A 27,520-nucleotide genomic window follows, 5' to 3' on the forward strand; every position below is an offset into this window, starting at 1 on the left:
TCTTTGAGGAAGTGGCAATAACGAGAGCAGCGTCAGCATGAAACCTCTGTTCTCGTCATCGTCATTGTGCGGAGAATTGTCAGGCAAGTTCAGAGCATTTTAAGGCTCCAGCCAAGCTCTGTGCATTCACATCATCATCATCAAAAGAGACATTTCAAGTAACTCAAATAACTCGCATTTCGCCTCGCAAACTATCTTTGCAAAGGCCAGTAAGGAGTAGGTATCATTCCAGAAGCAAAAACCCCCATATGCGCAGAGGGCGAGACAAGATATTTTATCCCATAATCTCAAAAGCCTCCCAAGCTGATTCCTCATTCGCCCCCTCATAACATGAAAAACGCCTCGCCTTGATTTTTTGATCGATTGCCCATGTCCCGCACACTCAAATCTCTCTTCCTTCGTCTTTCTCGAGTCCATTCCTTGAGGAATGACACAAGACCAAATTAGCAAAAAAGAAGACATGCCTCGACCACTTCCAAAGTCTTTTCCCTTCTTAATGCAGACTCCTTGGACTGATTATGCCATGTATGTTGTTTCGTGTGTGCAAAGATGTCGATGATGTACATGTACACGGAGGGTGCTTCCCTCCTTGGTTTGTTCTATAATTGCAGTAGTTTTGGCCGCGATTGAAAAACACCGTCGAAAGCAACTGCTGTGTCACGACTTTTACGCGAAATCCATGTCGTCGAAGTCAGCCTCGGCATCTTCCTCAGCTTCAACCGGATTCTTGCGGGGACGTCCACGTCCACGTGGGCGTGAAGTAGAGCGCTGGCGCTTCTTGGGTCGTCCAACCGCGTTGCCAGCCTTGCGCTTCCGGCCTCTGCCGTCAGCAGCGGGCCCGTCGTCCTCGGCGTCACTAGCGCTGCCGTCGCCCTCGCCATCAAGCTCATCCTCATCTGCAACCTTAAACTCCTTGTCGACGTTCATTAGCTCGACAAAGGCCTTGCACTTTTCAATGGCCAGTGTCTGCTCTTGAGACGCCAAAGCGGTTGTGTGCGCCGTGACCTCCTCCCAAAACTTGTCGCCAGTGACAGCTTGCACCTTAGTTGGTGCTTTGCTTAGGTCCTTTGCAGTAGGCTTGGCTTTCGTCTCGCGCTTGAGGCCGTAGAGACGTCGGAGGTAGGTTCTCGCTTCCCAGAGACACAGCATAAGAACAGATCCAGACGTCAGCTGCCGCAAACGCTTCGAAGTAATCGTTGGCTGAGGTCGCTGAACGGGCTGTCCATCAGCTTGGGGCTCAGCTGGCTGGTCCAAGTCCATGCGCATGTTGAAAACTTCTGACTCAATGACGTGAGCCATGCTAGAGCCAGTCGATGAGAAGAACTTCTCCATGGTAGTAACGGTTACCAAGACTTCGCCGACCGTAACGTAGTCGAAGAAAGCCAGGTTCTCGATGATGAATCGCGCAAACTCGACGTGAGGCGGCAGCGGCTTGGATACGTCCAACTTCGAGGGGTCGAAATCCACTTGGCCAACAAGCTTCTCCAGGAACTTCTGACGGTTCTTGGACTTGCTCACCTTGAGCACTTCCATCAAAAGATGAAGCTTTGACTGAAAGGGGTTCTCGGTGGCGCCACGGGTATCGTGGACAATATCCCGCTGATACTCGTACGCGGACTGGATCGCCTTGGCATATTCTCGCTCAATAACCGTCTCGTGCTTCTCGTGGAGAGCTCGATGCTCCATAAAGGCGACCTCGGAAATCCTTTGGACAGATGAGGTTTCTAGGGTGATGAGGGTGACACCCGTCTCTTTGGGATGCACAAGACCCTGCCGATTAATGCTGCCCAGCACCTCCACAGCCAGGAAGGCGTGCTCGTCTTGGGATGCGAGGGCGATGCGAGTAATCTCCTTCAAGAAACGCTGAGTAGTCGCGCTAGCCACGTCGTCGAAGCTAGTTCCGCCCATGACTGTCAGCTCACGCTTTTTGTCCCCTTCCGGACCGGCAGCGGCAGCTGCACTAGCAGCTTCAGATCGCCTCTCTTCAGTCAGGAGGAACTCCTTGAAAGAACGAAGAACCGCGCTCTCCAGTGCCGGAAGCCTGGCCTCGAACACTTGCTGGAACTTGGTGTACACGTTTGGCGAGACATAGTTCCGCGGGTGCGCCTGGCAAATGAGACCAATGGCATCCAGAGCATGCTTCCTTGCCTCCATGGGTTGTGCAGCGTCCGCCCAAGGTGAAAGGTTGTCGACCATGAGTTTCGCGACCGAAGTGCCAGAGTATTTGGGAAAGATCTTCTTGAAGACAGCAATCTCGGAGTCTAGGTCGCAATGTTTGCCGACCATTCCCACGATGATCGAGTATCTGGCAAACTTCTGGAGCTTTGTGGCGTCCATCGCCGTGTTGCGCATGCTAGCGACACCACGAAGACTGGAGGCACCCAAGTGAGCCAGCTTGTCACGGTTGTCCAGGAGTTCTGCGATGATCCACAAACAGGCGATGACATCGTCAAGCAAGGCTTTGCCCAGTCTGCCCACGGAGTTCTGAAGCTGCTCTCGTAGTTCGCGGAGGAAGTCGGCATACTTGGCGGACAATTGCGGCAACACTTGGCGATAAATGACAGTCACGGCCTTGAAGACGGTGAGATCATCGGTGCCGCTGAAACTGGCGAGATGAGGTTTGAGGAGTCGGATTTCCTCAAAAGTGAATAGCTTCGCATCGGCCTTGGCAAAAATCTGAAGTACTTGCAGCGCGTCTCTTCCTGAAGGGATCGTGGGGTCCTCCGAGTCAAGATTATCGATGAGTTCAAACATCTTCTCAACCAACTTCATGCTGACACTGAAAGGTCCTGAGCTGGCTTTGTTCTGGCCACCGAGGATAGACTGAAGTACCTTGTCCAGGACGGCGCCCACGTTACCAGATTTGACAGTCTGGATCATGAGAGCGACATGGTCTGTGAGTGATGTCTTGTACGCCGCTGTATCGTCGACCTGATAGAATGGAGCGAACCAGACTTCTTCAATCATCTGGCGAGCTAGTTCTCGTACTCCCTCATCCGGGTCTTGTACACGGTGGAGCAAGCCGTTGGCGATGGCACTGCGAATTTCTCTGCTTTGGTTGCGGAGGTAGATGTCCTTTGCCAGCTTCATGGCTCTCTTGCGCACACCAATACCGGAGTCGATGAATCTCTCAATTATTCTCTCCGCCATCTTATCCTCCAATCTGGGGCGCAGTGCAATACACTTGCCCATGAGGCCAATGGCAGAATCGCGCACCTGTGGGGATGAATCGCTTGAGCAGTTGATGATGAGCTGAACGACCACAGAGTCTCCGTCGAGGATAGCTGGGTCGGTTTCCAGAAGCTGATTGATACTCTTGAGACTCTTGCTTCGGACAGTGGCTTGGTCACTGGCCATGGCTTTCAGGAGCACGTTGAGCATAGCCTGGAAATGTTCGCAAAAAGGCGAACGGAGCAGAATGATGGCGTACGAGAGCTTGGCGTGGTTGTTGCTAACATCCTTGAAAGTGTACTCATTGGACAACCATCGGCGGTCCTCGATCATCATGCGCAGGCGGAAAGCGAGGCGGCCAAATTCTTGCTCGAGGGAATCGTAAGTCTCTTGCATCGCGTCGTATCCGGAAAAGATTCTGTAAGCCCAGTCTGCAATCATGAATGAGATGGCTCCTTGCAAATGAGGATCGTCGCTTCGCCGCTGTTTAAGATGCTCTAGAGTGGCTCGGTATGGTCCTGACCAGGAAACGTCATGCTCGATACGAGACTTCTGCTCCAAAGCCGATGTCGCCAGTTCCGACAGATATCGAGACAGCTCATTCGAGTCGGTGCCGTCGGTTGAGTTGGCTGTCCGGCGAACATGCGATCGTAGCTTGGAGATGGCAGCGCTCATTACGCCGAGCAACTCGAGAGCCATGTTTTTAGCGGGTGCCGCGGTCCTTTCCCCATCCCACAGCTTCATCATGTAAAACGTTAGCTGACGCAAGATGAGCTCCGCAGAAGGCCAGTCCGGCGAGTCGAGACATTCCGTAAAGTCCTCGACGAACAGATCTAGCAGGTTGCGGTAAGGAGTATCGCCTGATTTGGTCGACTTCAAAGCGCGGTTGACCATAAAGTTGACGACGTAATTAGCGTTGTGCGTGGCGCCCTCAGTCAATGGAAGCGTCACGGCCTTGAGTTCCTCGAGGGCAAGCTCGTGTTGGGAGGCGCCTGACTCTTCGGACTTAACGGTAGCTACCACATTCGGTTTTCCAGCAAGAGGCATCTCCTCATCCTCCTCGTCTTCGTCCATCATCGCCCGGCTGCGCGTGCCCTTTTCCTCCACCTTGCCAGAACTTGCTTGTACAAGACGCATGATGAGAGCTGATACAGGTTGAATACTGCTGCCGTTTGACAGGCGGAACTGACGGGCGCTCTGCTTGCCGACGGGAAGTTTCTCCAGCGAGGTCAGAATGTCGTCGAAAATGCCGCGGCGCTGATCGGGTTTGGCGAGGAAGATCTGACATAGCATTTCCATAGCGACGAGGCGGATGCCATCGAACTTTTGTACTCCAACGACAGAATCCTTCTCCAAGTAGGCGTTGTCGACGAAAAGGAGGCTTGAGGCGGCGAACTCCAAGGTGCCGAGAGCCGTGTCGGAAAGCTCAATACATGTGACGAGTTTGGCGAGTAGAGCAAACAGCTTCTGGCAGTTTGTCAAAACAGGCCCGATCGCCTTCTTGTATGGTTGCAACAGCTTGAAAAGGGCAGATGTCGAGCCGGAACCGCGCATCTCAACTACAGGAGTGACAATGCCTTCGACGACACTCTTGAAAACATCGATCGACTTCTGAATAATTTCTTCGGAGTAGATCTGCTTCTCTTCCCTGCCGCCACACATGATGCGCAGACACGTACGAGCAGTCTTGAGCCCCATCTCAATGTCCGGCAGCTGGTTCAAAAAGCCCGAGACTTCAGACTCGCCCCAGGACTCGTCAACCTTGAAGTCGAGATTCAGTACATGCGACAGCCCTGGTTCGCTCAGTTTTTGGGTCATTTGGAGGTCGTCGATGGATGCGTCTTTGTAGCTTCCGAGGTCGATGAGCTTTTGAATCGAGGTCTGAAGTTTTTGCTGGGTCGAAGCCGTGAGGATGGGGACGCTGTCGCTATTCAAGGTCGCAATCTGCTCATAACCAGGCTCGCTTCCGAGAACACTTCTAATGGCCTCGAAAACAGTCTTGGTCAGACGCTCAAAATCTTGCAGGGCGGCTTCGGCTCGCTGTCGTTGGTTAAGATTTGTGTTGATCTCGTCTTGTCGATTTTGGTAGGCGCCGTCTTGTTTGCGCATGGATAAGCCAGTCGGCTCATCTGGTGAGTCCGGAACAGCCATCTCAAGGTACTCGTCCTTGTTAAAACCGGGCGCATGGGGAAGCTCGATTGTGAATGCGCCGCCGCCAGGGGTTCGTGACGCACCGGGCGGTGTGGGTTGCTTTGGTGCCAACGCAGGAGCTAGTTGAGGGGGCGCAGGTTGAATGGCGATAGGTTGGGAAGGAGTGGGTTGAGCGGGTTGCTCTGGTTGGGCAGGAAGTTGCGCAGGTGCGGGCTGAGGAGTTTGCTGGGCCGACTCAAGCTTCACAGGTTTTTGAGGTTGTGTGGGTGTGGGTGTTCGCTGCGCGGAAGGAGCCTGGGCTGGAGTCGCGACTTCCTTCTCTTTTGACGACTTGCGAATGGGTTGTGGTGGTGCCGAATGCTCAGTAACTTCTACGTAGGCGCTCGGATCGAATTTCTCAGAAGGAATCGCGACCTCAAATTTGAAATTGTTCCTTTGATGCGGGTCTGGGTGCATCGATGAAAGTCTCGGATATGATGCAGAGCTCTTTGGTGTTGATGGAGGCTGCTGCGACGGTTGAGCAGGCGTCGCCTGTCCGTTCGGAGGTGCAAGCCCAGCGGCCCCGGGAGGCGGTTTGATGAAAGTCGGAGCTCTGTCGAACATCATCTTGGCCACGGGAGACAAGCCCGCACTCAAGCTCTGATAGCCACCCGTTGGGCTCACATTCGAGTTAAGGTTCGGCTTCGGTACGGACTTGAACTTGCTGTACGGACCATTGTGGTTAATACGAAGCGTCTCTCTCCGACACTGCACGCCACTCACTAGTAAGTCCGTTGGTTCGGCTTCAGGTCGTGGAGCACATGATCAACGGCATATTTCAGGTGTTTCAACCCGTGATTCTGGTTCGGTCCGGTCGCCTCTTTATTGAGGTTGTCGAACTCCTGGCTGTTGAAGAGATGTGATACACTCGCTGCAAGCGAGCCGGAACCAATGGTCGGATCCGGGATGAGATCTAATTTGCGTGAGCACAGAAAATCAGCAGCCCCTAGCATCAAACCCAAACATACCAGAGGTAAACGGGATGACAGAGGTTTGTGGCGAGAATGGCAACGCCTCTGGGAGAGTGAAAGGTCGCGCCATCGGGCGCTGCTCCGTCTGAGGCTGCATGTAGCCGCCATTGGGAGGGCCATTAGGCATGACCCCTTGGCTGTTCACCATTTTGACGAGTGTCCTCGGACGTCGATCCTCTCATACAGACATGTTCTCTCGGAATGGTCAAAGAAATCGAAGTCGGTGGGACGTCAAGGTCGGTTGGCGGGTCGCGCGCTCGAGGGTGGTCGCATCTACGTGAAGGGAAAGGTCTTTCGTTTACGAAGGCGGAAGAAATAGTCTATTAAAATGTGTTCGTCAGAAGATAGGCAGTTGCATCGTGATTTTCGTCGATTAATGGCAGGTTCCGCGGGACAGATGTCGAGTCGCGATCACGTCGACGTCAAGGTCGTGATTGGAATGGGAAAGTGGGAAGGTTGCGACAGCCTTGCGTAGAAAGACCCTTGTCAGTTGGGTGGTCTGTGTACAAGCTTTGCCCAGCCAGTGGCCAGTTGTTCCGTTCCTGCCTGTTTCCCCTGGGGCGCGGGCGGTTGTTGCCTTGCCTTGTCTTGTCTTGTGTCGGTTAATCCGGCACCAGCTGGCAGGCTCCAGGTCCTGCCTGTCTTGTCTCCCAAACCGATAAGAGAACCGATAAGAGTGGGAAGAAAGCCGATAACGATAAGACGATCTGAAAATCTTCCAGCAGAAATATTTTGTCGGTCTTTCCGCGCGATACTTCCGAGCCCATTCATATTTGGAGGTTGCATTGCAGCACTACGTCAACCAGCACAACCGCCACAACGAACAATCACCGTCACCATGTCTGCCATTGGAACCCTCGTCTTCTGCGTCGACTGCGGCAACCTGCTGCCTGCGTCCATGGGCTCTGAGAAGAACAAGCTCATCTGCGATTGCTGCGGCGCCGAGAACAAGGGTACGTCGATCGCCGGCGCATTCGATCTGATCTGCCAATTGCTGGCCCAATTCTGCGACTGAGAGCTAACACTTCACTTTCACAGACACCGGATCCAAGACCATCATCACCCAGACGAAGCCCTCCGATTTCCCCTCCCAGCTCCGCCAAAAGCTTCAATCGAACGTCCAGGCCCTCGACAAGAACATCAGCACCGAGGCCACGATCAAGGAGACATGCCCCAAGTGCGGAAGAGAGGAGGTCCGCTTCTCTGCGGTCCAACTGCGCAGTGCAGACGAAGGCAGTACCATCTTTTTCAATTGCGACTGTGGCTTCAGGTATGCCCTCCTCACCGACAACTTTTGGGAACCCGAGTGAGAGAGACGAACGAAAATGCTGACGATTTCCAGGTGGTCTCATAACAACTGAAATACACTAAACTTTTTACCCGTCGCTTTTAAGTACCTTATGCCGACTAATGATCTATATCCCACCGCGCGACACCCAAAAGAACTACCTATATATCTCCCGCTTCCCTTTTTGTGCTCTTCCTCAAGCAGCCACCTTGGCGCCCTCCGGAATCAACGCGTACTCCGTCTGCCCGCTCGACTCGAACTCGGCCATGTCCAGCGCGACAATCACACTCTCCCGCACAACCTTCTCCTTGTCGTGCAGGAACTTGAGCAGCGTCGCCTCGACGCCCTCCTCATCGCCCAAGCTGCCCAGCGCCTCGGCCGCCTCGTGGCGCACCATGCTCGCCTCCTCCGTGTTGCTCAGCGCCTCCGTCAGCGCCGGGATCGACGCCGGGTGCGACAGCTGGCCGAAGACGAAGGCGATCTCGTGGCGGAACAGCGCGGAGGAGTCGGCGAAGCCCTTGGCCAGGGCCAGCACGGCGGGGACGGCGGTGGGGAGGTCGGGGGGCGAGGCGAGGTCGCGCAGGGCGAACATGGCGCGGTAGCGCAGGAAGAGCGGCAGCGAGGCGTCCATCAGGGTATTTTCGAGCTCCGGGACGGTGCGCTGCGACATCTCCATGGGCGGCGCGGGGTCTACGGATGTGAAGTCGCTGTTTTGCGCGGGTCACGGCGTTAGCAAACATAGAGCATAGACAAAACATGATACCCTTCCTTTCCAAAAGAAAGGACTGTCGTTTGTAGTGCCAGTGTAGTGTGCTCCATACCTCTTTTGAAGCTTCTCCAGCTTCCTCTGTTCAGAGTTCTGCCACTCAATAAGATCGATAGCGATCTCGCACGTCTCAACAATACACACGTCCTCGCCGTCGCGGTCCCTGAACTCCTTCAGGATCTCAAGCTGCCCCGCGTCGCCCAGCGCGCCGAGCGCCTCGGCGGCCTCGTGGCGGCACATGGGGTCCTCCTTCAGGTCGCGCAGGACGGCGCGCAGCGGCTCGACCGCATACAGGTTGCCGGTCTGGCCGAGGCAGTAGGCGAGCTCGTGCTTGAGCAGGGCCGAGGGGGATGCGAAGCCGGCGGCGATGGCGTCGATGGCGGCCTCGGCGTCGGCGCTCTTGTCCTTACAGGCGACGTGCTTGAGGGAGAAGAGGGCGCGGAAGCGGATGGGCAGGGGGCTCGCCTCGGAGGTGAGGGTCTTGCGCAGCTCGGCGACGGTCTGCGAGGTGGTCTTTTCGCTGGAGGCGGCGTTGGCGGCGGCGAGGGCCTCGAGGGTCTCGCGGGACTCGGGCATGTCTACGGCGGAGGGCGACATTTTTGCTGTTGGTCTAATGGGGGTATCTGTGCCTTGGGGAAAACGAAAAAGAGTCAGAGGAAAAGAAAGAGACGAAATATCAAAGCTGGAAAGTAAGGCGAAGAAGGAAGAGGGTAAAGGCGTGGGCTGATTTTCTTAGCAGGAAAGGGCTTTCTTACGTACGAGGGGGGAAAAGAGTTACCTCCGAGGTGCGGTAGTGGTGGTGCGGCGGCGCGGCGTCCGTCAGTCAGTCACTGTTCGGATCTGATAAAGATTGTAGAAATTTTGCGAGGGGCAGCGGCGGGGTGATTTGGCGCCCGATAAGATCTTCCAGGTTGCCCCTCACTTAAGCGCTGCTCGTGGAACGCTGAAGGGCCCTGTAACGGTTCCACCCTCTCAGGCTGCAGCCCCGACGATAGCGGGCCACGCTGCCCACCACAGTCGCATTTTCTGCAAGAAATCAAGCGCGGCATTGATGGAGCTGACACGACTCGACTGCGTTCGGACGCTTCAAGGACTGGCAAACTGTCATCCGACGCAGGGAATAGTAAGCCTTCAATGGTCTATTAGTCTAGTTGGTTAGGACGTCGGATTCTGATTCATACCCAGAACCTTCCGTAGGCCCAGGTTCGAATCCTGGATGGACCTTTCTTTTGCCAAATCCCATGATCCTTTATGAGATGTTCAGGTTTGTTTTGCGTTTTTTGCTGTTTCTATGCTAGACTTTGATCTCTGTTATCTCCCCATGACCAGATGACAGCAAACTTTGTCATCTCAGTCTCGCAGTTATTCAGCGCTGGTTGGTGACTCTATTAAGTGGGGTCGACCGTCTCCGCGGATTCGTGAGGCTCGGTTTCGCCACCACTCACAGCGACTTCTTTTGTCACCCTTCAACTCTCACTTCAACGATTCGACATAAACATAAGTGGTACGACAACCGTATCTTGGAAGCAAACCGCGGATATACCAAAGGAGAACACAATAAGTAAGTCATCCGCCTAAACAGACTTCTCAAGATCTCATTACTAACCCCGCGACAGAACACGAGTTGAACCCGGCTTATCAATCAACTTCACCTCACTCAACCTCAGTCCGGTCCCGGACCAAGCCTGGCCTTGATTCACCCTTGCCTCTTCATCTCACTTTCAACTTCTGCCATTCTCACATCTCACACCTAACCCTCGCCAACCTCAAAGCACACTCATCTCCCAACCTATCCGCCTCCGGGCAACCCCCTCCAAAATGGCACCCTCCCTCGAAGCAGACACCGACGCCTCAACCCTCGACGTCCTCGCCAACCCCCAAAAACAAGCTCCCCAGCTCGTCGCCCCGGAACCAGAACACTGTCCCGGTCCCGAGGCCCCGACCGCCGGCACCGCCTCCTCCTGCGACGGCTGCCCAAACCAGCAAATCTGCGCCGCGACCGCCAAAACCGGGCCCGACCCCGACATCCCCCTCATCTCCGCCCGCCTCTCCGGCATCCGCCACAAGATCCTCGTGCTCTCCGGCAAAGGCGGCGTCGGCAAGTCCACCTTCACCACCCTCCTCGCGCAGGCCTTCGCCACCAACGAGGACTCCTCCGTCGGCATCATGGACACCGACATCTGCGGGCCCTCCATCCCCAAGATGCTCGGCGTCGAGGCCGAGACCATCCACGTCTCCGGCGCCGGCTGGTCCCCCGTCTGGGTCATGGACAACCTCGGCGTCATGTCCATCCAGTTCATGCTGCCTGACCGTAACGCCGCCATCATCTGGCGCGGCGCCAAGAAGAACGGCCTCATCAAGCAGTTCCTCAAGGACGTTGAGTGGGGCGACCTCGACTTTCTCCTGGTCGACACGCCCCCTGGCACCTCGGACGAGCACCTCTCCGTCAACACCTTCCTGCGCGACTCGGGCATCGACGGCGCCGTCGTCGTGACTACCCCGCAAGAAGTCTCGCTGCTCGACGTCCGCAAGGAGATCGACTTCTGCCGCAAGGCCGGCATCCGCATCCTCGGCCTCGCGGAGAACATGGCCGGCTTCGTGTGCCCCAAGTGCACGAACCAGAGCGAGATCTTCCGCGCGACGACCGGCGGCGGGCGCGCGCTGGCGCAGGAGATGGGCATTCCGTTCCTGGGCAGCGTGCCGCTGGACCCGCGGATCGGCATCGCATGCGACTACGGCGAGAGCTTCTTTGACAACTTCCCTGACAGCCCCGCGTGTGTTGCGTTCAAGGAGGTTGTGAGGAACGTGAGCAGGCAGATGGGCTTGAATGACAAGGAGGTTTTGCCAGAGTGAGGAATTTGTTTTAGGCTTTTGGATGTTTGGCGTTTAATGAGTTTCACACGTTCAATCAAGATATCCCTTTTTCTTCTGCAAATGCAGTGTTTGACTTCATGGCTCGTATTATGTGCATATCGCATGCCATTAACTCCGTTGGTCGGTGGCCATGCCTCTCTGTGTATGTATGCCTCCACTTCATGCTTCCTCCGCCTACGCAGCAGACCCCAGCTTGGACGGTATCTCCTCCAGGTCCTCGGCTTCTTGGATGTCAATCACGCGGCCGACCTCGCTCGTATTCCGCATCAGCTCCTTGGCGCCGGCGTAGAGCATGCGGATCTCATTGTTGCAGGTGATGGGGAGGTAGTAGATCAGGACGTACGGCACCGACAGGCGGCCGGAGGGCTGTGTACACCGCATATTAGCCTCGTCGTCTCCTTTCCGTGCGCCATGCATGCCAGGGAGCAACGTACCAGTGTGAGAGGGTAGCTCAGCAACACGAATCTCGGACTGTGGTCCGGCAGGTCGTCGCCAATCTCCTCGAGGCTCTTGTACACCACCTTGTCGTCATCCTGCTTGATCTCGTGCGTGTTCTTGTCAATGTAGTCTGGGGAGAAAGAGGTTGCCACCGTCGTTAGCCAAACCACTTCCCATCGCAAAGGCCTGCGTCCAATTTCGGACCAGCAACAGAGACGTACATACAGATGACAGCTTGCGGGTCATTCGACCGCGAGGTTCCCAGACGGAACTTGCGCAGGTGGTCCTTGGTCTCCTGCGAGAAGGTATACAGCCTCGACTCGGACGCCTACATGGTGCACGGAAGACAGCAACGGTCAGCGGGGATTCGGATGAGACTGGCGGCACACGGCCGATGGCGGGGAGCGGGGGAAAGGGAAGCTTGCGCACCATGGCCTTTAGTTTCGGAGCGGGGTGATGGAGATGTATTCGGGATTGCTCGAGGAATGCGACAAAGTGTCTAGCGGGACTACAGCTGGACAGCTAGCGAAAAGTGAAATTGATTAACAGAGTCGTGCCGCTCGTCGTGAAGGCGTTGTTGACAAATGGTGTTCAGGGTCCAAGGTCCGGTGCTTGGTACGAGCCGCAACACTAAGAACGTCAGATTGAAAAGTCAAGCCACCCCTCCCTCGACCACGTCTCCCCTCCCCCGCCCTCCTTTGGGCGACAGTTGAGACCAGCCCGCGCCCCGCCATTCTCAGCAACTTTAGCAGCGGGCACAGCACCAGCACCGAGCTGTGAGAGAGGGTCGCCCCACCTGTGACCTCACCCACCTGTGACCGCACTCAACCCGCAGCAGCAGCGTGGAGCTCGCACCATGTCAGTGACGCCGACATTCTCCCAGCGCACCTCCGAAGAGCGGCATTCCCGCGCTTTTCCTACGAAGCTCGCGATTCGATGCAATCCAATTACCGTCTCCTTTCTCCTTCTCACTCCTGCGTATCCGCTTCGTCTGAGAATTTGATTCGTGCGAATCCATCAACCTTTGCCAGCCTCCCCCCCAAAAGACGCAATAACGTAGCAGCAGCTCAGCCAGTCAGCTTGAGTGTGAGGTGCAGCTAACAGCAGCCAGTTGCATATCCCAACTCATTCTCGCTCACTGTAACCTGGACCACTTCTTTTTTCCCTCCCCTCTACATCAACTGACAACAAGACAGAGAACTCCATGTTCTCCCGCCTCTCCCAGCTATCTCGCCATCTCCCCTCGGCCTACACAATCGCAAAGCCCGTCAAGCCTTTCGTTCCGGTATCCGGTCTTGCCCGTAGAATCATGGTCTCAGCCGACGAGCGAAACACCCGCACCATCCACACCGCGGCGTGTCTGATCATCGGCGATGAAGTCCTTGGTGGAAAGGTTAGAGAGCAACAAAACCCGCTCAATGCTACGTCTGACCATGGTGACTGATATTGTGATTGCATCCGTAGACGGTTGATGTGAGTGCGGCCCAGCGCCGTGGGATCGGCAGAAAGGCTTGAGCCGTATTAACCCATTGGCTAGACCAACTCGGCCTACATGGCCAAGTGGTGTTTCAACCTCGGCATAGTATGTTGACTTCCGGAACCCCAAAGGCTAGATTGATGTTGATTGGGGACAGAACTTGAAAAGAGTTGAAGTCATTGAGGACGACGAGAGTGAGATCGTCGAGGCTGTTCGGCGGATGAGTGACCGCTACGACTTCGTCGTCACCAGGTTTGCATTCCAAAGTGAAGCCTTCAAGCTATCAATAGCTGACAAAACATCATAGTGGCGGCATTGGCCCAACGTAGGTTACCCAAGGGCAAACCTTGAACATCGCTCATCAGTGGCAGGCACGACGACATCACCTACCAGTCAATAGCCAAGGCTTTCGACCTGCCTCTGGTCCTCAACCAGGGTGCCTTTGAGCGCATGAAGAAGCTCTCTAAGCCGCACCCCAACCAGCCCGACTTTGACTGGAATGTTGACTCCCCCGCCCTGCAGGCCAAGTTGCGCATGGTCATCCTGCCCACTGATGAGAAGCGTGACGCCAGCAAGCAGTTTCTTTTCCCTCACGAGGACCTCTGGGTTCCCGTCAACGTTGTCAACGGCAACATCCATATTCTGCCCGGAGTCCCACGGCTCTGTAAGACATAGCGCGTGGTCATTTTGAAAAGTGCGGCTGACTAACACGTCCGTAGTTGAGAAGCTCCTGGACGGTCTGAAGCCCGGCATCGTCCCCCGGCTTACGGATCCGGATGGCAAGGGTCTTTGCCGTGTGCTCATCTCCACCCCGCTCCCGGAGAGCGCCGTCGCCGGTTACCTGACCCAGCTTGCCGCAAAGGTGGAGCCGAAGGGCGTCAAAGTCGGCAGCTATCCTCGGTGGGAGCAGAACGGCACCGTAACCTTGGTCGGAAGGTAAGCTGACATTGCCCGGGCGGCATCGAACTAGCTCAATCTCATCCCTCGAGGCCCCGCCCAGATCGTGATAAACAAATGCTAATTGCTTCGCAGGGACCAGGCTTACATCGAGAGCATCGTGGATGAGGTTGTCGCGGGTGTCAACGGCAAGCGTGTGTATGTGGAGGGCGAGGATGATTCAGCCGCCAAAGCAGGCAAGCCTCTCGAGTAATTCCAGCAGCCAGCCCCCAATCATTTAGATAGTGACCCCCACGATCCGAAGAACGTGGTGTCGAGATGCGGCAATTACATGTCCTTGTCGGGATTTCCGGCTGCAACCTTGTCATCTCAATTATGTGGTCGTAATTCTGCTCAACCATGGATGAGGCTGTTTTCCGTTCCACGAGAGTCTCAATAGTCCGCTGCTGGCCAACCGTCTGGATGAGTCGATGCCGGCCTCTTCGGTCTCTAGACTCAGGCTAGTCGCCGTATTTTGGTGTAGGCTGCCGCAACAACGCCCGAGTCGTCCCGGCCAACCTGGGAAGGCGCAGAGACCGCACGTGGGGACGGTCCTCGCCGAACCTGGCAGTCAATTTCGGTCAATGTGGAGAAAGACGTGGACTTTATCGCAGATCTTTTGACGGCAGCCGGAGACGATAATTCGCACAGACTGACTCGACGTCGCAGGCGATTGATCCCGTAATTCTAACCCACAATCCAAGGCAGACGCGCCATCCAGCGCTGCTCTTCGTATGGAGGAAGCGATCTCCATGACGCCCATGACAAGCGTGCGTATCCGTAACGCTGCATGCTGACGCGCAGGACCCTTGCCGGACGCGTCGCCGTCGTGGCCGCACCGTTGTTGCCACGCGCCGGCTGCAGGCTGCGATGCTGCAGCAAAGTCAGGGGTTTGACTCGAAATGATTCCTCCAGGGCTTCTAGAAAACCCGAGTTTGCTGCAGCCGCTGACCGCGCTCACCGTAAATCGCCAATAAGATGATGCACGAAGAGCGAGATATGCGTCCCGGCTACCTACCGATTGGAGACTGGCTCCGTTTCGGCGGGAGATGAGTGTGGGTTAGGACCGGTGCTATCTTTGAGGTCTTGGACGAACGCTCGTCAACGTTTGGCTGTGGCTCCGTCGCGTGACGGCAAGATGGGGCCGCTTCTTGCGGATCCTTATCGACGGCTTGCTCTCTCGCACGGGAGGAAACCTCTTGAGACTTCTGGCAACCGCTTCGGCCACGCTATGCCTGTTGCATCGAGTCAGCCGAATGTGAAGACGTGATGGGAGGTCAGTGCATGCTCCACAGAGGCCAGACTGCGAATACAACCCAGTCGTTGCATTGTCACCTCCAAAGACATGGATTGGCTGTCCGTCTGTTTGGCTATCGGGCATCTCATCTCTTCCAGCCCTTGTCGCACTGTGCGTTACCGCAACCATGAGGTCGTTTTCCCATGGTTCCGTCCGGGCACCACAGGAGCCAAAGATGAAGCACGGTTCGTGGCCAGGCCGATGCTTGTGCGACGGTCTTGGAGCGGACGAAAGGACGGCGTGGCAGCTCTGGACGCCTCCTGTCCATCGGGCTTATCAACATGGCAGTGCTCCTGATAATCCGTCGCGGCCTTGACCGTCTTGGGGCTTGATCTTAGAGTCAAGCCTTCTAGAAGCCAACGCAATCTCAGCAGGCCCTGTCGTCTCGAAAAGTGCGCTAGGTCGTTCTTCGTGTTAGTGCCGACGCCCGAATCCGGGGCACCGACAGTGTTGTCCAGGCCAAAATGTTGTCAAATGTCTAAAGGATCCTGTGAAACGAAGAGATTGTGGGCCAACGCTCGTTCAAAGACATTTGTTTCATTAGATAATCCTTCGTGGAGCGCGGCTGGCGACAGATAGAGGGTTGTTAATATGGCGAGCGGCCCATGCTTGTGGTGACCTGCAGCGTTGTTCAGGTGTACATTACACAGTCATCCCCAGATGGCTGCCGAGAGTTCCATGGCCTGAGATTGCCCCTAGTAACTCCACTTAAAGGCATGGCATGGGAAAGTTATTGAGAGGGCGAAAGGAAGAGACCTGAGCGCAGCTTTTTGAGAGATCGACGCGAATGCTGGTCGACGGGCTCGAGGTCGTGATCTGCGCTATCTTACCGGCTGTGATGGCTAGTAATGGAAAAGCAGCCGTACGCGTGTAAAGCGCCATGGACCATGGACTCCGGCGCTTTGGCTTTGGGTTGTTGACTCTTCACAAGTCAACAACGCCATCGTGATGAATGGTGGATCACAGAGCTCGATGGTCTGAAAGCAAGCGCGCACCGAACTGGACGTCCTTCGGGCGGCGCATGGACGACGGCTTGTAAGATCTGACGGCTCACGAGGCGTGGCTGGCGGCTGTCTGACGAGAGTCGCAGCGCAGTCAAGGCGTTCTGGCAGCCAAGCACAGCAAAGTTGAGATGTCAGGGCGAGGCGAAAATGGCCGATATCCGGATGGATGGCCGCAGGGATGTCATTGAAGGCTACACAGTTCCGGTCTGGAGTTTGAGGTTTTGTTGCGGCGAAGGTTTACCAGACTGACGTTGACAATCCATGCACGCTCCAACGCGCCGCGCCATTGCTTCTATGCGGCTTTGAGCAGACGCACGCTCGACCTCTGTGTCATTAGGAATTATGACAGAAGCTGCCCAGCACTTCTGTTGTATGGGGTGCAGCAGCCCATGCTCTGTCGCGCCGTTGAAACGGGCAGCTTGAATGGCTCGCTAATCAACTGCAGCAGCTTGGAGGAAGTTGAATGGCTGCAGTTATTTACCCCGTCGATGACAGGCATCGGGCACCGAGAGCATCATATGCGAAGTGTAGATCACCGCCGCCGTACCGTGTGGTGTGGGGCTGCGTACGGTATCCGAAGGTGGGCAGGTAGGTCCGGCGTTGTAAGCCGACTCCGGTATCGAATTTCAACATCGGCTTTGATATCAAATCAAAGACTGGTGTTTCTGGTGATGGACATGGTCGCCGCATGGCGTGGATTGGTATCAGCATGGTAGAAGCCAGGAGCCTGGAACAACAGCTAGTGGCCTCCGATGCAGGAGGGTTGTCCTCTTTGCACGAGCTTCGTTCTTCTCCCTTCTGCCGGTTCGACCGCATGCGGCCGTGTTGATGCTGCGGTGCAGTCAGGGGCGATGGCTGAGCAGATCCAAGCCTCGCGAGTGTTGCTCGAGTGGCCGCATTCGCTCTACTGCCCGAGGCAGCACAGTAATCTCATTCACGACGGGCAGTCGTTCGCGACGTGACAACGCTCAGCATATCAAATAGTTGCACTGCATTTCCGTCCGCGTCGCCGTCCTGCATCGACACAAGGCAACTTCAGATGGGCTGTGGCACGCGATGCGGAAGAGTCGGCGAGCGTGTTGAGCGTTCCAACGCGTCGTCCCTTGCATCTTTGCAGCCGTGGCACGTCGTGGAAGTTCCTTTGTCACATTGCCGGGTGCGGCTCGAGGGCTTGAAGCAGGCCGTCGGCACGAAGCCGTCTTTGTCGGTCTCTGACGAGGGGCCGGTTCGGGATGACAGGCCAGGAATGACTGGAATGAGGCTGGCTTCACAGGCGGGCTGGGCAAACACGATCGCCACCAGTTGACATACGAGATCGGTAAGACGGCATCCCAGCCCTGGGCGGGATCGTGTAATATTCGTAGCGCAAGCCGTGTGGGCAACACGAGAGTGACGAACCTTGTCGCGGTTGTCAGCCGCACAACGGACATCCACGTGGGCGTGGGGAATGCAGAGGGCGGCTCAAGTGGTGAGGTGAGGGTGCGAGATTGAGAAGGAGGGCAAGCAGCAGATGCAAGCAGATGGATCCGTAGTCCAGGTGGTGGCGATTCGAGTGGAAGCAAGCAACGACTGGCGCAGGTACCGGGGACGAGGAGCAGGGAGCGGTTGAAGCTTGTTGGGGGCTCCCAAGGCTCTTTACGCATTGAGAGACAGCGGACAAGGTTCGAGATGTTGGCGACGGCGAGGGGGGTTTTGACGAGATTTCCAGGATGGCCAAGGGGCCGGCGAGGCGAATTTGGACGATGTTGGGGCGAACCTGGGAAAGTCGAGCCTTGATTGTGCTTCCAGAACTTGGCTCATGTTCGTGTGCAAAGTAAAGTTAGCCACCAATACCTTACTTGGTATTTTGCCGCTTGCCTCGGGAGGGTTCGATCGATGTAGCCGGCGATACCACCACCACCACCACCGCAAGAGATGGAGGTCTGGCCTGGGCTGCCCCTGAACTGGTGTCAAGCATTGTGGTTTTGGATCATTGTTCGTGGTGTTGATCCGCGGTCAGCGGGAGAGAAGTTGCATCAGTGATCCCGGGCGAGACGACGTGAGAAGTCGCGACACACTGTGACACACTGTACGCACAGTGCCAGCTTGAAAATGGAAAGCACGTTTGGTCAGAGCTCTCGTCTCCTGGCTGCTGCAGGAAGAAAAGACAGGGAAGGAAGACATGGCAGGGAAGGCTCTTCTTTGAGGTATCCACACCCAAGTTGCCCGGGGATAAGGCAGGTGCCCCTTTAGCTACATACGGCCATGCCCCTGACCTCCCGCCCCAGACCATCGCCAATCGACAAGGCACGGGAGAGTGGATGGGTCGGGAAGCCCTTGAGCCCTGGATGAATGTTTCCTCATTATATCCGTACTCCGCAGTGGTCAGCACCTCCAAATGGTAGAGAGTTGATGGCAGCTGCTCTTTGTGTGTGGTATTGCAGGGTGTCTCTGGAAGACGGATGCTGACCATGACGAGACGGCTCCGGCATGGGTGATTCGGTGGGCGAGTGCGTGCAGGTCGCACGAGAGCCGTATCAGGTTGCACTTCTTCCTTTCGTCTCTGCCGCCTCCATTCCTCCAGGTGGCACTTAGGCCGCTGGGTAAAGTCGAAGCGAAGGAGCACCCCAGACGAGGGCAAGAAAAGGCGGTAATGAGGAGCGCTCTCTGTCACCAGTAGAGTGAGATGAACGGACGCAGAAACCGAGGAAGGTCACCTCACCTCACCTCGCGTGTTATTAAAGCAATCAGCGAAGGTGGGGCTGTAGGACGACTGGATGCGATATGTCTTTTTGGAATCCGTACTGCTGCAACTACTGTCGTGTCGCGGTGACGGGGGACATATACATAGTATGAGATGACTGAAGAATTGGGGGCGGACCCGAGTGCGTAGTCCAGTCCCTGTCGCGCCACGTTGTCACCCGCAGGAGACAGTGTCTGTTGCATCATTGAGGATGAGGTGCTTCTGTCTCTTTTTTCCATGCATCGCGATCTGGGTGAAGAGACGGCAGGCTGCATTATCGATTTCAACAGCTGTTAGATGCATACTAGCGACGCTACTTGGGGCATACCTTCGTAAGGTAATACTGTGTACGGATACCGCAGTAGGCATCTGTCTGATAAGCGCATACCCCCACCTCTCCGCCCCCTGTCCCGATTTTGGAATTGCCGCTGCAGTTCATTGAGTCTTGGGCCCCTGCCAGATCGGTACGTATCGCACTTGACCCTGTCTTTGGTCCATCACCACGCGCCTTGGGATGCCCCATCTCTCACCTCTCTCACTTGCATCTCCCAATTCGAGTTGCGCGAACCGCAGTCACCCACTCACACAACTCACGTTGCGCGCCCCCCTTGAAGTCTTGGACCCCCTCGCTCTTTCGCCGCTGAGTGAGAGTCTAGTCTGCAGGCGTCTGCGCCGGGCCTCTTTTTATGGTTCCAGTCCCCCCCTGTTCCTGCCGACGCTACTGCACGAGAAGCCCGCCGCGACAAACTTGCCCAGGAAAGTCCCTTTATTTTTTTGCTCTTTATTTTTTTTTTTCATCCCCGGTCGTCAAATGCCATTTTCCACTCGAGCCATCTCGGTACCCGTACCTACAGCAAATCGTCCAATTCTTCTGGTGGCCCTCTCACTCTGATTCATCTGGAAATGGCAGGCCATTCATCAGCATGGCGACACGCGGTTGCATTCGGTAGTGACTGGCAATTCAACCCCCAATCTCGCATCTCCAATGTTCCATTCACATTCATTCCCATGCCAGCATCCGTGGCCAGCCCCCCCTTTCCCAATCCTGAATCCTCCCTCTTCGGAGCTCGGCCCATGCAAGCTCTCAGTCAATTGGGCATTATTGTTGGCGCCATGGTCGCAATAGCGCTTCCACCCTTCAGATGCCTATCGATTGTCACATATCCGTCAGGTATGTACCCATAGCTTGGTGTATCCTACCTCGACAGCAGCGAGTGGTGAGAGGAGAGCTGTTGCTGCACTGCACATGTGGTATCCATGGTTATGTGCGAGTGTGCGTGGTGGGTGTGCGCCTCGAGCGTGCCTGGACCGTCTGCAATTGTAGCCGTCAAATCATAGCCTCAGCGCTAAACGACGAGGGCGTGCCGACCAACAGCATCTACCCAGTCTGACTTGAGGGGCGAGACAGCGACTAATAGGAAGTCAGTGTGCCTGGGTAAGGTGCAGCGAGCGAAGCAGCGCTTGGTGTGGCAGAAGCCGCGCGCATTGGGTCTGCCGTCTCGTCTCATGAGGTCTCATGGGAAGAGGAGGGGGGGCATAGAAACCTGCCGACTGAGAGGAGCCCAGTGTCTCAAGACGGTACCGTACTGTATCGAGAGCGAGACGGACAGGGAACCGTTTCTGGACAAGGTGAGGAAAAGAGAGAGCGACGAGCGAGAGACAGGACGAGAGAGGAGAGGAGGGAGTGGACGACGCAGAGAGGGAGAGAGAGGCTTTGGACGGACGGATGCTGGGGTCGGGACATGGAATGATGGAAGTACCTGCCCACCTGACGATCTAAGGCAAGGTACATCATCATTCCTACCTTAGTGGGAGGGCCTAAAAAGCAAGGAAGCTGGGCAGCGGAAGTCACCTAGGTCAAGGCTTTTGGGAAGGTACCCGCTGGCTGCCGCGAGGTAGGTGGCTAGGTAGGGAAAGAGGCCCCAGAACACTGCGATTTCCGCCGTGCAGCAGCTTGCAGGTGCAGGAGCAGCAGCAGCAGCAGCAGCGAGCACTCGCAGGGCAGGCAGGGTGGAAGGAGCAGGTACCCCGGTATCTACCTAGCACCTAGCACCTAGCAGCTCTTAGAGTGGTGAGCTGCACCTGGCAGTGGAGTGCAGTGGAGGGGGCTGCCCTGGGTAGCCACACTTCCCGCTTAGTGCGATACCTTAGGTAAGGTACCTCACCTATCGCCCTCGCTCGCTCTCTCTCCTCTCTGCTCTCTCACTGGACCGACCAGACACTGGACCGACCCGTTCCCCCCATCTCCACATTTTGCCAAAAAGCCCCCCTTAGCAACGAAACACCACCCCATTCTCTCGTTCTCCTTCTCGAAAGACTGTCTGCTGTCAGTCCCGGATTCCTGCCATCGAACCTCGTCGTTTCACTTTTAAACTTCGCAATCCGGCCTGTGCCGTCCCAGATTCCCACCCGTCGTTTCGCTCGCTGCAAACCCGTCTGAGGACCGAACAGAAAGAAAGAGACCATCCGTCAAAGAGTCCAGTTGCCAAATCGATCGCCATCTGGTCCTTTCCCCAATCCGCCTGGCTCCTCCTGACTTGCCATCCGGACTCCAGCGTCGCCTAAACATCTTCGCTTCAAGCCATCAACAAACGCCGCGAGGATACCAAGTCGTCATCTCCGACATCCTCATTAACAATCACACATCACAATGGCCTCCAAGGTGAGTCGTCCTCGTCGTCGCGCCCCGTCGCCTCCCTTCTCTCGCCCCGGAGATCGCTCGCTAACCCCATCGCCCTTGCTCGCAGTTCTTGAGGGAGTACAAGCTGGTCGTCGTCGGCGGCGGTGGTGTCGGTAAATCCTGCTTGACCATTCAATTGATCCAGAGTCATTTCGTCGACGAATATGACCCGACAATCGAAGGTGCGTCGCTCGTCGCTCTCAGCCCCATACGCGACCGCGAATCAATCGCGTGCTAACATCGCCACCCTCATTGCAGATTCCTACCGCAAGCAGTGCGTCATCGACGAGGAGGTCGCTCTTCTCGATGTTCTCGATACCGCCGGTCAGGAGGAGTACTCTGCTATGCGAGAGCAGTACATGAGGACGGGCGAGGGTTTCCTGCTGGTCTACTCCATCACGTCGCGACAGAGCTTCGAGGAAATCACCACATTCCAGCAACAGATCCTGAGAGTGAAGGACAAGGACTACTTCCCCATGGTCGTCGTCGGCAACAAGTGCGATTTGGAGGGCGAGAGAGAAGTCACACGACAAGGTACGATTTTCATTTGCTGCTGCGCCGCGTCGCTGCATTCTTTTCATCCCAATTTTACATCGATCGGCAACTGACCATCACAACAGAGGGAGAGGCTCTCGCCAAGTCTTTCGGCTGCAAGTTCATCGAGACATCCGCCAAGTCCCGCATCAACGTCGACAAGGCTTTCTACGACATTGTTCGCGAGATCCGAAGATACAACCGCGAGATGCAAGGCTACTCGACCGGCAGCGGCGGCGCCTCGGGCATCAACGGCCCACCGAAGCCCATGGACGTCGAGGGCGGCGAGCAAGAAGCAGGATGCTGCTCCAAGTGCGTAATAATGTGAGCGGTTTTCTCACGACTGCGGACAGAGAGCGGGAGGGGTAGTGGCGAACTGAGCGGCCACGGACGTGAAAATACCTGGACCTTGACTGGCCGGTGGATGCTGGCAAATGCTGAACGCACGGTTTCTCCGTCTGGACTCTCGGGCGGTCCAAGCTGGCCCAGGAGAGTCGGGCTCGAGAAGACATGTTGACGCGGGATTCAATGATCAAAAACTTGTTTGTGCTGCATCGGACGGGGAGTCGGGTTCTGACTTGCTGCGCTGTTTTGGAACGCGTTTCTTTCAAGGGCAACTTCATGGACATGACCGTGTCACCTGGGTTGTACGATGATGGCGTGGGGAGATGACGGTCCTCTGGCGAGGCCTCATCAGGAGCCATGGAGGGCAAAAATAGGGTAACGGACATGTTGGTTCGTCGGCCCGGAAATTGTTGGCCGCAAGACCTCACGAGGGGCGGACTCGAGATTCTTTACGCACTGGGAGGGCTATTTGAGACCAAACATCGGCTTGTCTCTGTCTCTTCTTTATATCGGTACTCCTTTTTTTTTTCTCTTTTCATACCTGTAATTTCTTCTTTCTTCCGAGACACCGCGAGGTTTTCGAGGTCAGAGTCAGTGGTCAAGTCATACAAATTCCCTTGTCGTTAGTTGAGCCAGAGATTCCGTCTGCTTTGAAGTTCATGTGATGTTGACGAGACGGCATAGCTGCTATGGTGTACGCCCTGATGCGAGTAAGAAGTCTTGTGATATTAGAATACCGTCTTTAATAGCATTGGTGTTGTTTGTCAAGATTGAGTGCTGAGGCGTAGAGCGACAGCTCCCATCTCATACTATCACAACAGGTGAATGCTCGCAGCCATCTCAAAGACCATAGAGTGAAGGACGGTAATGAAGATGGATATAAGTGAGGTCAAGACCTATAACCCTGTTCGAGGTCGTTGAAGTGGCTCTCAGCCTGCCTCTCAACAACTCCGATGTCAGTTTCAACCACTCACACACCTGCGCAGCCCAGCCTCATTAGCTAATGCAGCCAACCTCATGCGAGTAAATCTCAACGGCCGTCTTCCGCCTGCAAAACACGACGAGACACCAACCACAAGCCCAGGAAATTGTCAGAAAAAAACGAGGATTGCTTTCTTTTTCCAACACCATCATCCGAAACACAAATGCAAGCCTCCAGTCTCATCACTCACCGCCATGGTGGTATCACTAACAAAAACGCAGGAAAAAATAAGTCTATCCGTGGGAAACCCCCCTTCCTATCCAATCCTGACCCAGACACACCAACGGCGTCTATTCCGCCCAGAGTCAACCTGTCGCCATGCTCCTTCCATATACAGGTCCGTCGGGAAATCTAACCCGCAAGCACACCGCAGTCCGCCTACCCGATCATGGCTTGTGTTAACAGTGCCACGTCCACGCCCTCAGGCCTCCAAACCTGCTTGGCCATCGTCATCGGCTCGATGTTCCCAAGCATGGTCTCAATCCCATCCCTCAACTCGGAGGTCCACGGCTCGACGACGACACCCTGGCAGTTGAGGCACAGATACACCAGGCTCTGGTTCATAAAGTCGTCGACCGTCTTGGCGGCCTTGTGCCCGTCGTCCCCGCGCTTGCAGAATAAGCACGCGTCGGGCCCGAAGTTGGTCAGCGCCCACTCGGACGTGAACATGGTGTGCACCATCATCTCGCGCGCCATGCGGAACCGGTGGTGCATGCACACGCGCCGGCCGATCAGCTTCTCGGCGCACATGCACCCCGTGACCGGGTGCTCCGGCTTGCCGATCACGCCAAAGTCCGCCGTCTGCTTCTCGCGGTCCGAACACTCGCGGCATGCGTACGCGCGCATCCGCAGGAACTCGGCCCGGTTGAGCGGCTGCGTGCCCATGAACAGGCTGCGCCGGGTCTTGAGGTCGCACCCGTCGCAGACCATGTACGGCGCCGGGCGCGCGGGCATGTGCTCGAGGCTCTCGCAGGCGGCATTGTTGGCCACGGCGGCGCCGCAGACGTTGCCCGTGACCGGCTGCATGTTGAACTCCTCGCAGGTGCGGTTGCGGGTGTCCACGGTGACGAGCTGCTTGGCCGCGTCGGGAATGGAGGCGAGCGCGTTCCAGACGGGCCGCTTCCACTGCAGGAGGTTGTTGAAGACGTGGTTGTCCCACTCGTTCTTGGGCCGGCGGGCGTGGGGGATGCGGTTGGCTTCCTCGGCGCTGGCGGGTGCGTCTTCGAGTTGCAGGAGAATCCGCGCCGGGGGCGGAACGAGCGCGGTGGCGGGGAGGTCCGTCGTGTACTCGGGCGGCTTTATGTTCCTGAGCTCGACGGGCATGAAGCGGTTGTCTTGCATGAAGGTGGTCATTGCTTGATAGACGTGTTGTCTGATGATGCCCTGGTATTTGTCGTCCGCGACGGCTTGGCTGCTTATATTCTGCAGCTCGGGGTCAATCACGGCGTCGGCGACCGCCGCGGCGTCCGCGTCGGTCATGACCAGATCTTGTCCGACGATCTGCTTGATCTGCTCCAGGTTCTGCGGGGGCCCTTCGAAGGGGGGCATGACCTGAGGCTGCGACGGAGACTTGAAGGCGAGGGAGATTTGATCGGCGTGGTCTCCGAGCCAGTCTTCGAATAGTTCGCCGTTATTGATGGCCTCGAACGCGGCGTTGTTATCGCCAAAGAACTTGTTGTTGCCTGGCTCCGGCGTGTTGACCAGCGTCGTATCCCCCTCGAGGAAGGAACTCGCCGCCTCAGGCGAGGCAGCTTGAGGCTGCGCTTTCTTTGGGGCTTTGGTGCGTACCTTCTTCGGCGGCTTTTGCGGTTGCGCAGCCGGGGGCTTGTTCTTGGCCGACCGCATCGGATTTCTTCTCACCGGAGCCGCCTCCTCCCCAAACTGCCTTGGTGGCGCGGCCACCGGTGCCGGTACTGGCGCCGGGGTAGGCTGTAGCGAGATCACCCCCATTCCCGGATACATCGCCTCCTGTCGCCGGGGAGGCGGCCCCGGCGGCGGTTCCTGCACAATCCAGCTCGGCCGGTTCGGCCCCACAAGCGCATCCGGCCGCGTGCCCCATCGGGCCGAGTGCACCCCCTGCGGCCCGTACCCGAGCGCCATGTAGTAATCCGCCGAGTCGCCGCCCATCACCGCGTCGCGGGGCACGCGGCCGCCGCTGGTGCCGGGCGCGAGAAAGTCGCAGTTTGACCCGGCGCTGACGCAGCTGTCGCAGGGCCTCTTGCGGTCGCAGTTCCGGTTGAAGTGGCGGCACTCCGTGCAGGCGTGGAAGACGTGCCCTTTGTCGGTCGTGGTCCGCCGCCAGCCGATGGCCTTGCGGTCGGGGTGCGGCAGGGTGACCTCCTTGCCGTCCCGCTCGACGATGCAGGTGAGGCCCCACGACGTACACTTTGTGCACGCCAGGTCCGGCTGGCCTTCCATCCCACCGCAGGTGTACTGGGTGACTTTGCAATTGGTGCATCTCTTATCCCCGATGCGGCGGACGGTCCCCCCGGTGGCCAAGAGTAAATCGTTGCCCGGGCCGGGCCACTGGTACGGATTGGTATACTCGCGCCTCGTCCACGGGTCGAGACACGGCCGGTTCTTCTCCACGCACGTCAGGCACTTATACTCGCCCAGCCGCACATCGTTCGTCCACGAGCACGGCGTCCAGCTCCTCTTCTTCGACAGCTCGGCCACGCACTCCCCGCAGGTATGCCGCCACCACGGCCTCCGCCCGGCGACCAGCTCCCCGTCATACGGCATCGGGCGGTTCCACATCTGCTCCCACGGCTGCACCGGCGGCGCGTTCGCGTCGCCGTCCGCGCGGCGCTCGTTGTACACCTCGCACAGGCGGCCCTCGTTCCGGCACTGCGTGCACCCGATCTTAACGGCGGGGTCGATGTCACAGTACGTCGGCTTGGTGAAGCCCGCGTTGCGGCGCTCCTTGCAGCCGACGCAGCTGCTCGCCTCGGGCAGGTTTGTCGGGTACGTCGGGCGCGAGTTCTCGAAGCGGCGCTGCCAGTACTCGCCGCCGCGCACGCGGCACACGTGGTTCGGGTCGCCGAGGTTGCGGAAGCGCGTGCACTGCGAGCACTCCATCTGCTCGGCGTGGTTGGCGTCGCAGTCGCGGCCCTCGTTGTTGCCCGCGAGGCAGTGGTCGCAGTAGCCGTTGTCCGGGTTTGAGAGCTGCGGGCGGATGCGCTGGAGGGCCTGGACGAAGACGGCGTTTGCGTCTGGACCCATCTGTTTTCTTGCGCGCTTGGGGGCTGGAGGGCCGTCTTCGTCTTCTGTTTCGTCGTCGTCGTCGTCTTGGGGGTCTTGGCCGTTGGCGATGTCCTCCAGCATGCGTTTGCGCTGGAATTTGGAGTATTTTGGGTCGAAGATGCAGTTTCTCTTGAGTTTGAAGCATCTTGTGCAGGGAATGCTGCCGCTGCAGCTTTTCTTGAGGCGTAGGCAGTTTCTACATGATTTGTTGTATTGTTGTCCTTGTTGCGATTGTTGTTGCTGTTGCTGTTGCTGTTGCTGCTGTGCTGGGTTGTTGAGTTGTTGGTTATGTTGCTGTTGCCCCTGTATCTGCTGCCCTTGGATCTGTTGTCCTTGGATTTGTTGCTGCTGCTGCTGCTGCTGTTGAACCTGTTGCTGATACATCCCAGGATGAAACGTATCCAGGCCAGCGAGGGGGTAGTTCGTGTTCGCATCTTGCAGGACCTGTTGCAGGTTGCCAAAGTCGCTCCCAGCACCCGGGTTGAGCGTAGCTCCCGGTTCGACATAAGCCTGCTGGCCTGGATCCGCCGGCTGATAACCGTACGGAGCATCATAATAACCGGGGTTCGCAGGCTGTGCTTGATACGGATCCGGATAGGCAT

At 56.8% G+C, this 27,520-nt stretch overlaps 8 protein-coding genes and 1 non-coding gene across 9 annotated transcripts; 5 read left to right on the forward strand and 4 right to left on the reverse strand.

The window, feature by feature from the left end:
- Window positions 1-666: 666 nt before the first annotated feature.
- COL26b_010719 (uncharacterized protein) lies at window positions 667-6,480 on the reverse strand (the record flags this gene model as incomplete). The annotated part of the gene is made up of 3 exons (XM_053183409.1): window positions 667-6,025; window positions 6,085-6,274; window positions 6,330-6,480. The coding sequence occupies 3 exons, from the start codon at window positions 6,478-6,480 to the stop codon at window positions 667-669; spliced, it is 5,700 nt and encodes a 1,899-aa protein (XP_053032628.1).
- A 690-nt stretch (window positions 6,481-7,170) lies between these two features.
- Window positions 7,171-7,642, forward strand: COL26b_010720 (uncharacterized protein; the record flags this gene model as incomplete). Its single annotated transcript, XM_053183410.1, has 2 exons — window positions 7,171-7,285; window positions 7,371-7,642. 2 exons carry the CDS (start codon window positions 7,171-7,173, stop codon window positions 7,640-7,642), a joined length of 387 nt encoding a protein of 128 aa, XP_053032629.1.
- Window positions 7,643-7,816: 174 nt separating this feature from the next.
- On the reverse strand, window positions 7,817-8,983 carry LIA1 (deoxyhypusine hydroxylase; the record flags this gene model as incomplete). Its single annotated transcript, XM_053183411.1, has 2 exons — window positions 7,817-8,327; window positions 8,442-8,983. The coding sequence occupies 2 exons, from the start codon at window positions 8,981-8,983 to the stop codon at window positions 7,817-7,819; spliced, it is 1,053 nt and encodes a 350-aa protein (XP_053032630.1).
- Window positions 8,984-9,522: 539 nt separating this feature from the next.
- COL26b_010722 lies at window positions 9,523-9,610 on the forward strand. The gene has a single exon. It is a non-coding gene; the product is annotated as a tRNA-Gln (tRNA).
- Window positions 9,611-10,204: 594 nt separating this feature from the next.
- Window positions 10,205-11,239, forward strand: NBP35 (cytosolic Fe-S cluster assembly factor nbp35; the record flags this gene model as incomplete). Its single annotated transcript, XM_053183412.1, has 1 exon — window positions 10,205-11,239. The coding sequence occupies one exon, from the start codon at window positions 10,205-10,207 to the stop codon at window positions 11,237-11,239; it is 1,035 nt and encodes a 344-aa protein (XP_053032631.1).
- A 195-nt stretch (window positions 11,240-11,434) lies between these two features.
- On the reverse strand, window positions 11,435-12,130 carry COL26b_010724 (uncharacterized protein; the record flags this gene model as incomplete). Its single annotated transcript, XM_053183413.1, has 4 exons — window positions 11,435-11,626; window positions 11,695-11,828; window positions 11,924-12,026; window positions 12,128-12,130. The coding sequence occupies 4 exons, from the start codon at window positions 12,128-12,130 to the stop codon at window positions 11,435-11,437; spliced, it is 432 nt and encodes a 143-aa protein (XP_053032632.1).
- A 772-nt stretch (window positions 12,131-12,902) lies between these two features.
- On the forward strand, window positions 12,903-14,325 carry COL26b_010725 (uncharacterized protein; the record flags this gene model as incomplete). The annotated part of the gene is made up of 5 exons (XM_053183414.1): window positions 12,903-13,091; window positions 13,333-13,427; window positions 13,547-13,839; window positions 13,895-14,111; window positions 14,208-14,325. The coding sequence occupies 5 exons, from the start codon at window positions 12,903-12,905 to the stop codon at window positions 14,323-14,325; spliced, it is 912 nt and encodes a 303-aa protein (XP_053032633.1).
- Window positions 14,326-21,784: 7,459 nt separating this feature from the next.
- COL26b_010726 (uncharacterized protein) lies at window positions 21,785-22,676 on the forward strand (the record flags this gene model as incomplete). The annotated part of the gene is made up of 4 exons (XM_053183415.1): window positions 21,785-21,796; window positions 21,882-21,996; window positions 22,073-22,348; window positions 22,435-22,676. 4 exons carry the CDS (start codon window positions 21,785-21,787, stop codon window positions 22,674-22,676), a joined length of 645 nt encoding a protein of 214 aa, XP_053032634.1.
- A 1,377-nt stretch (window positions 22,677-24,053) lies between these two features.
- Window positions 24,054-27,520, reverse strand: COL26b_010727 (uncharacterized protein; the record flags this gene model as incomplete). Its single annotated transcript, XM_053183416.1, has 2 exons — window positions 24,054-27,449; window positions 27,479-27,520. The coding sequence occupies 2 exons, from the start codon at window positions 27,518-27,520 to the stop codon at window positions 24,054-24,056; spliced, it is 3,438 nt and encodes a 1,145-aa protein (XP_053032635.1).

The sequence above is a fragment of the Colletotrichum chrysophilum genome, assembly GCF_026319265.1.
Source record: "Colletotrichum chrysophilum strain AFK26 chromosome Unknown scaffold_119, whole genome shotgun sequence".
Taxonomy (NCBI): Eukaryota; Fungi; Ascomycota; class Sordariomycetes; order Glomerellales; family Glomerellaceae; genus Colletotrichum; species Colletotrichum chrysophilum.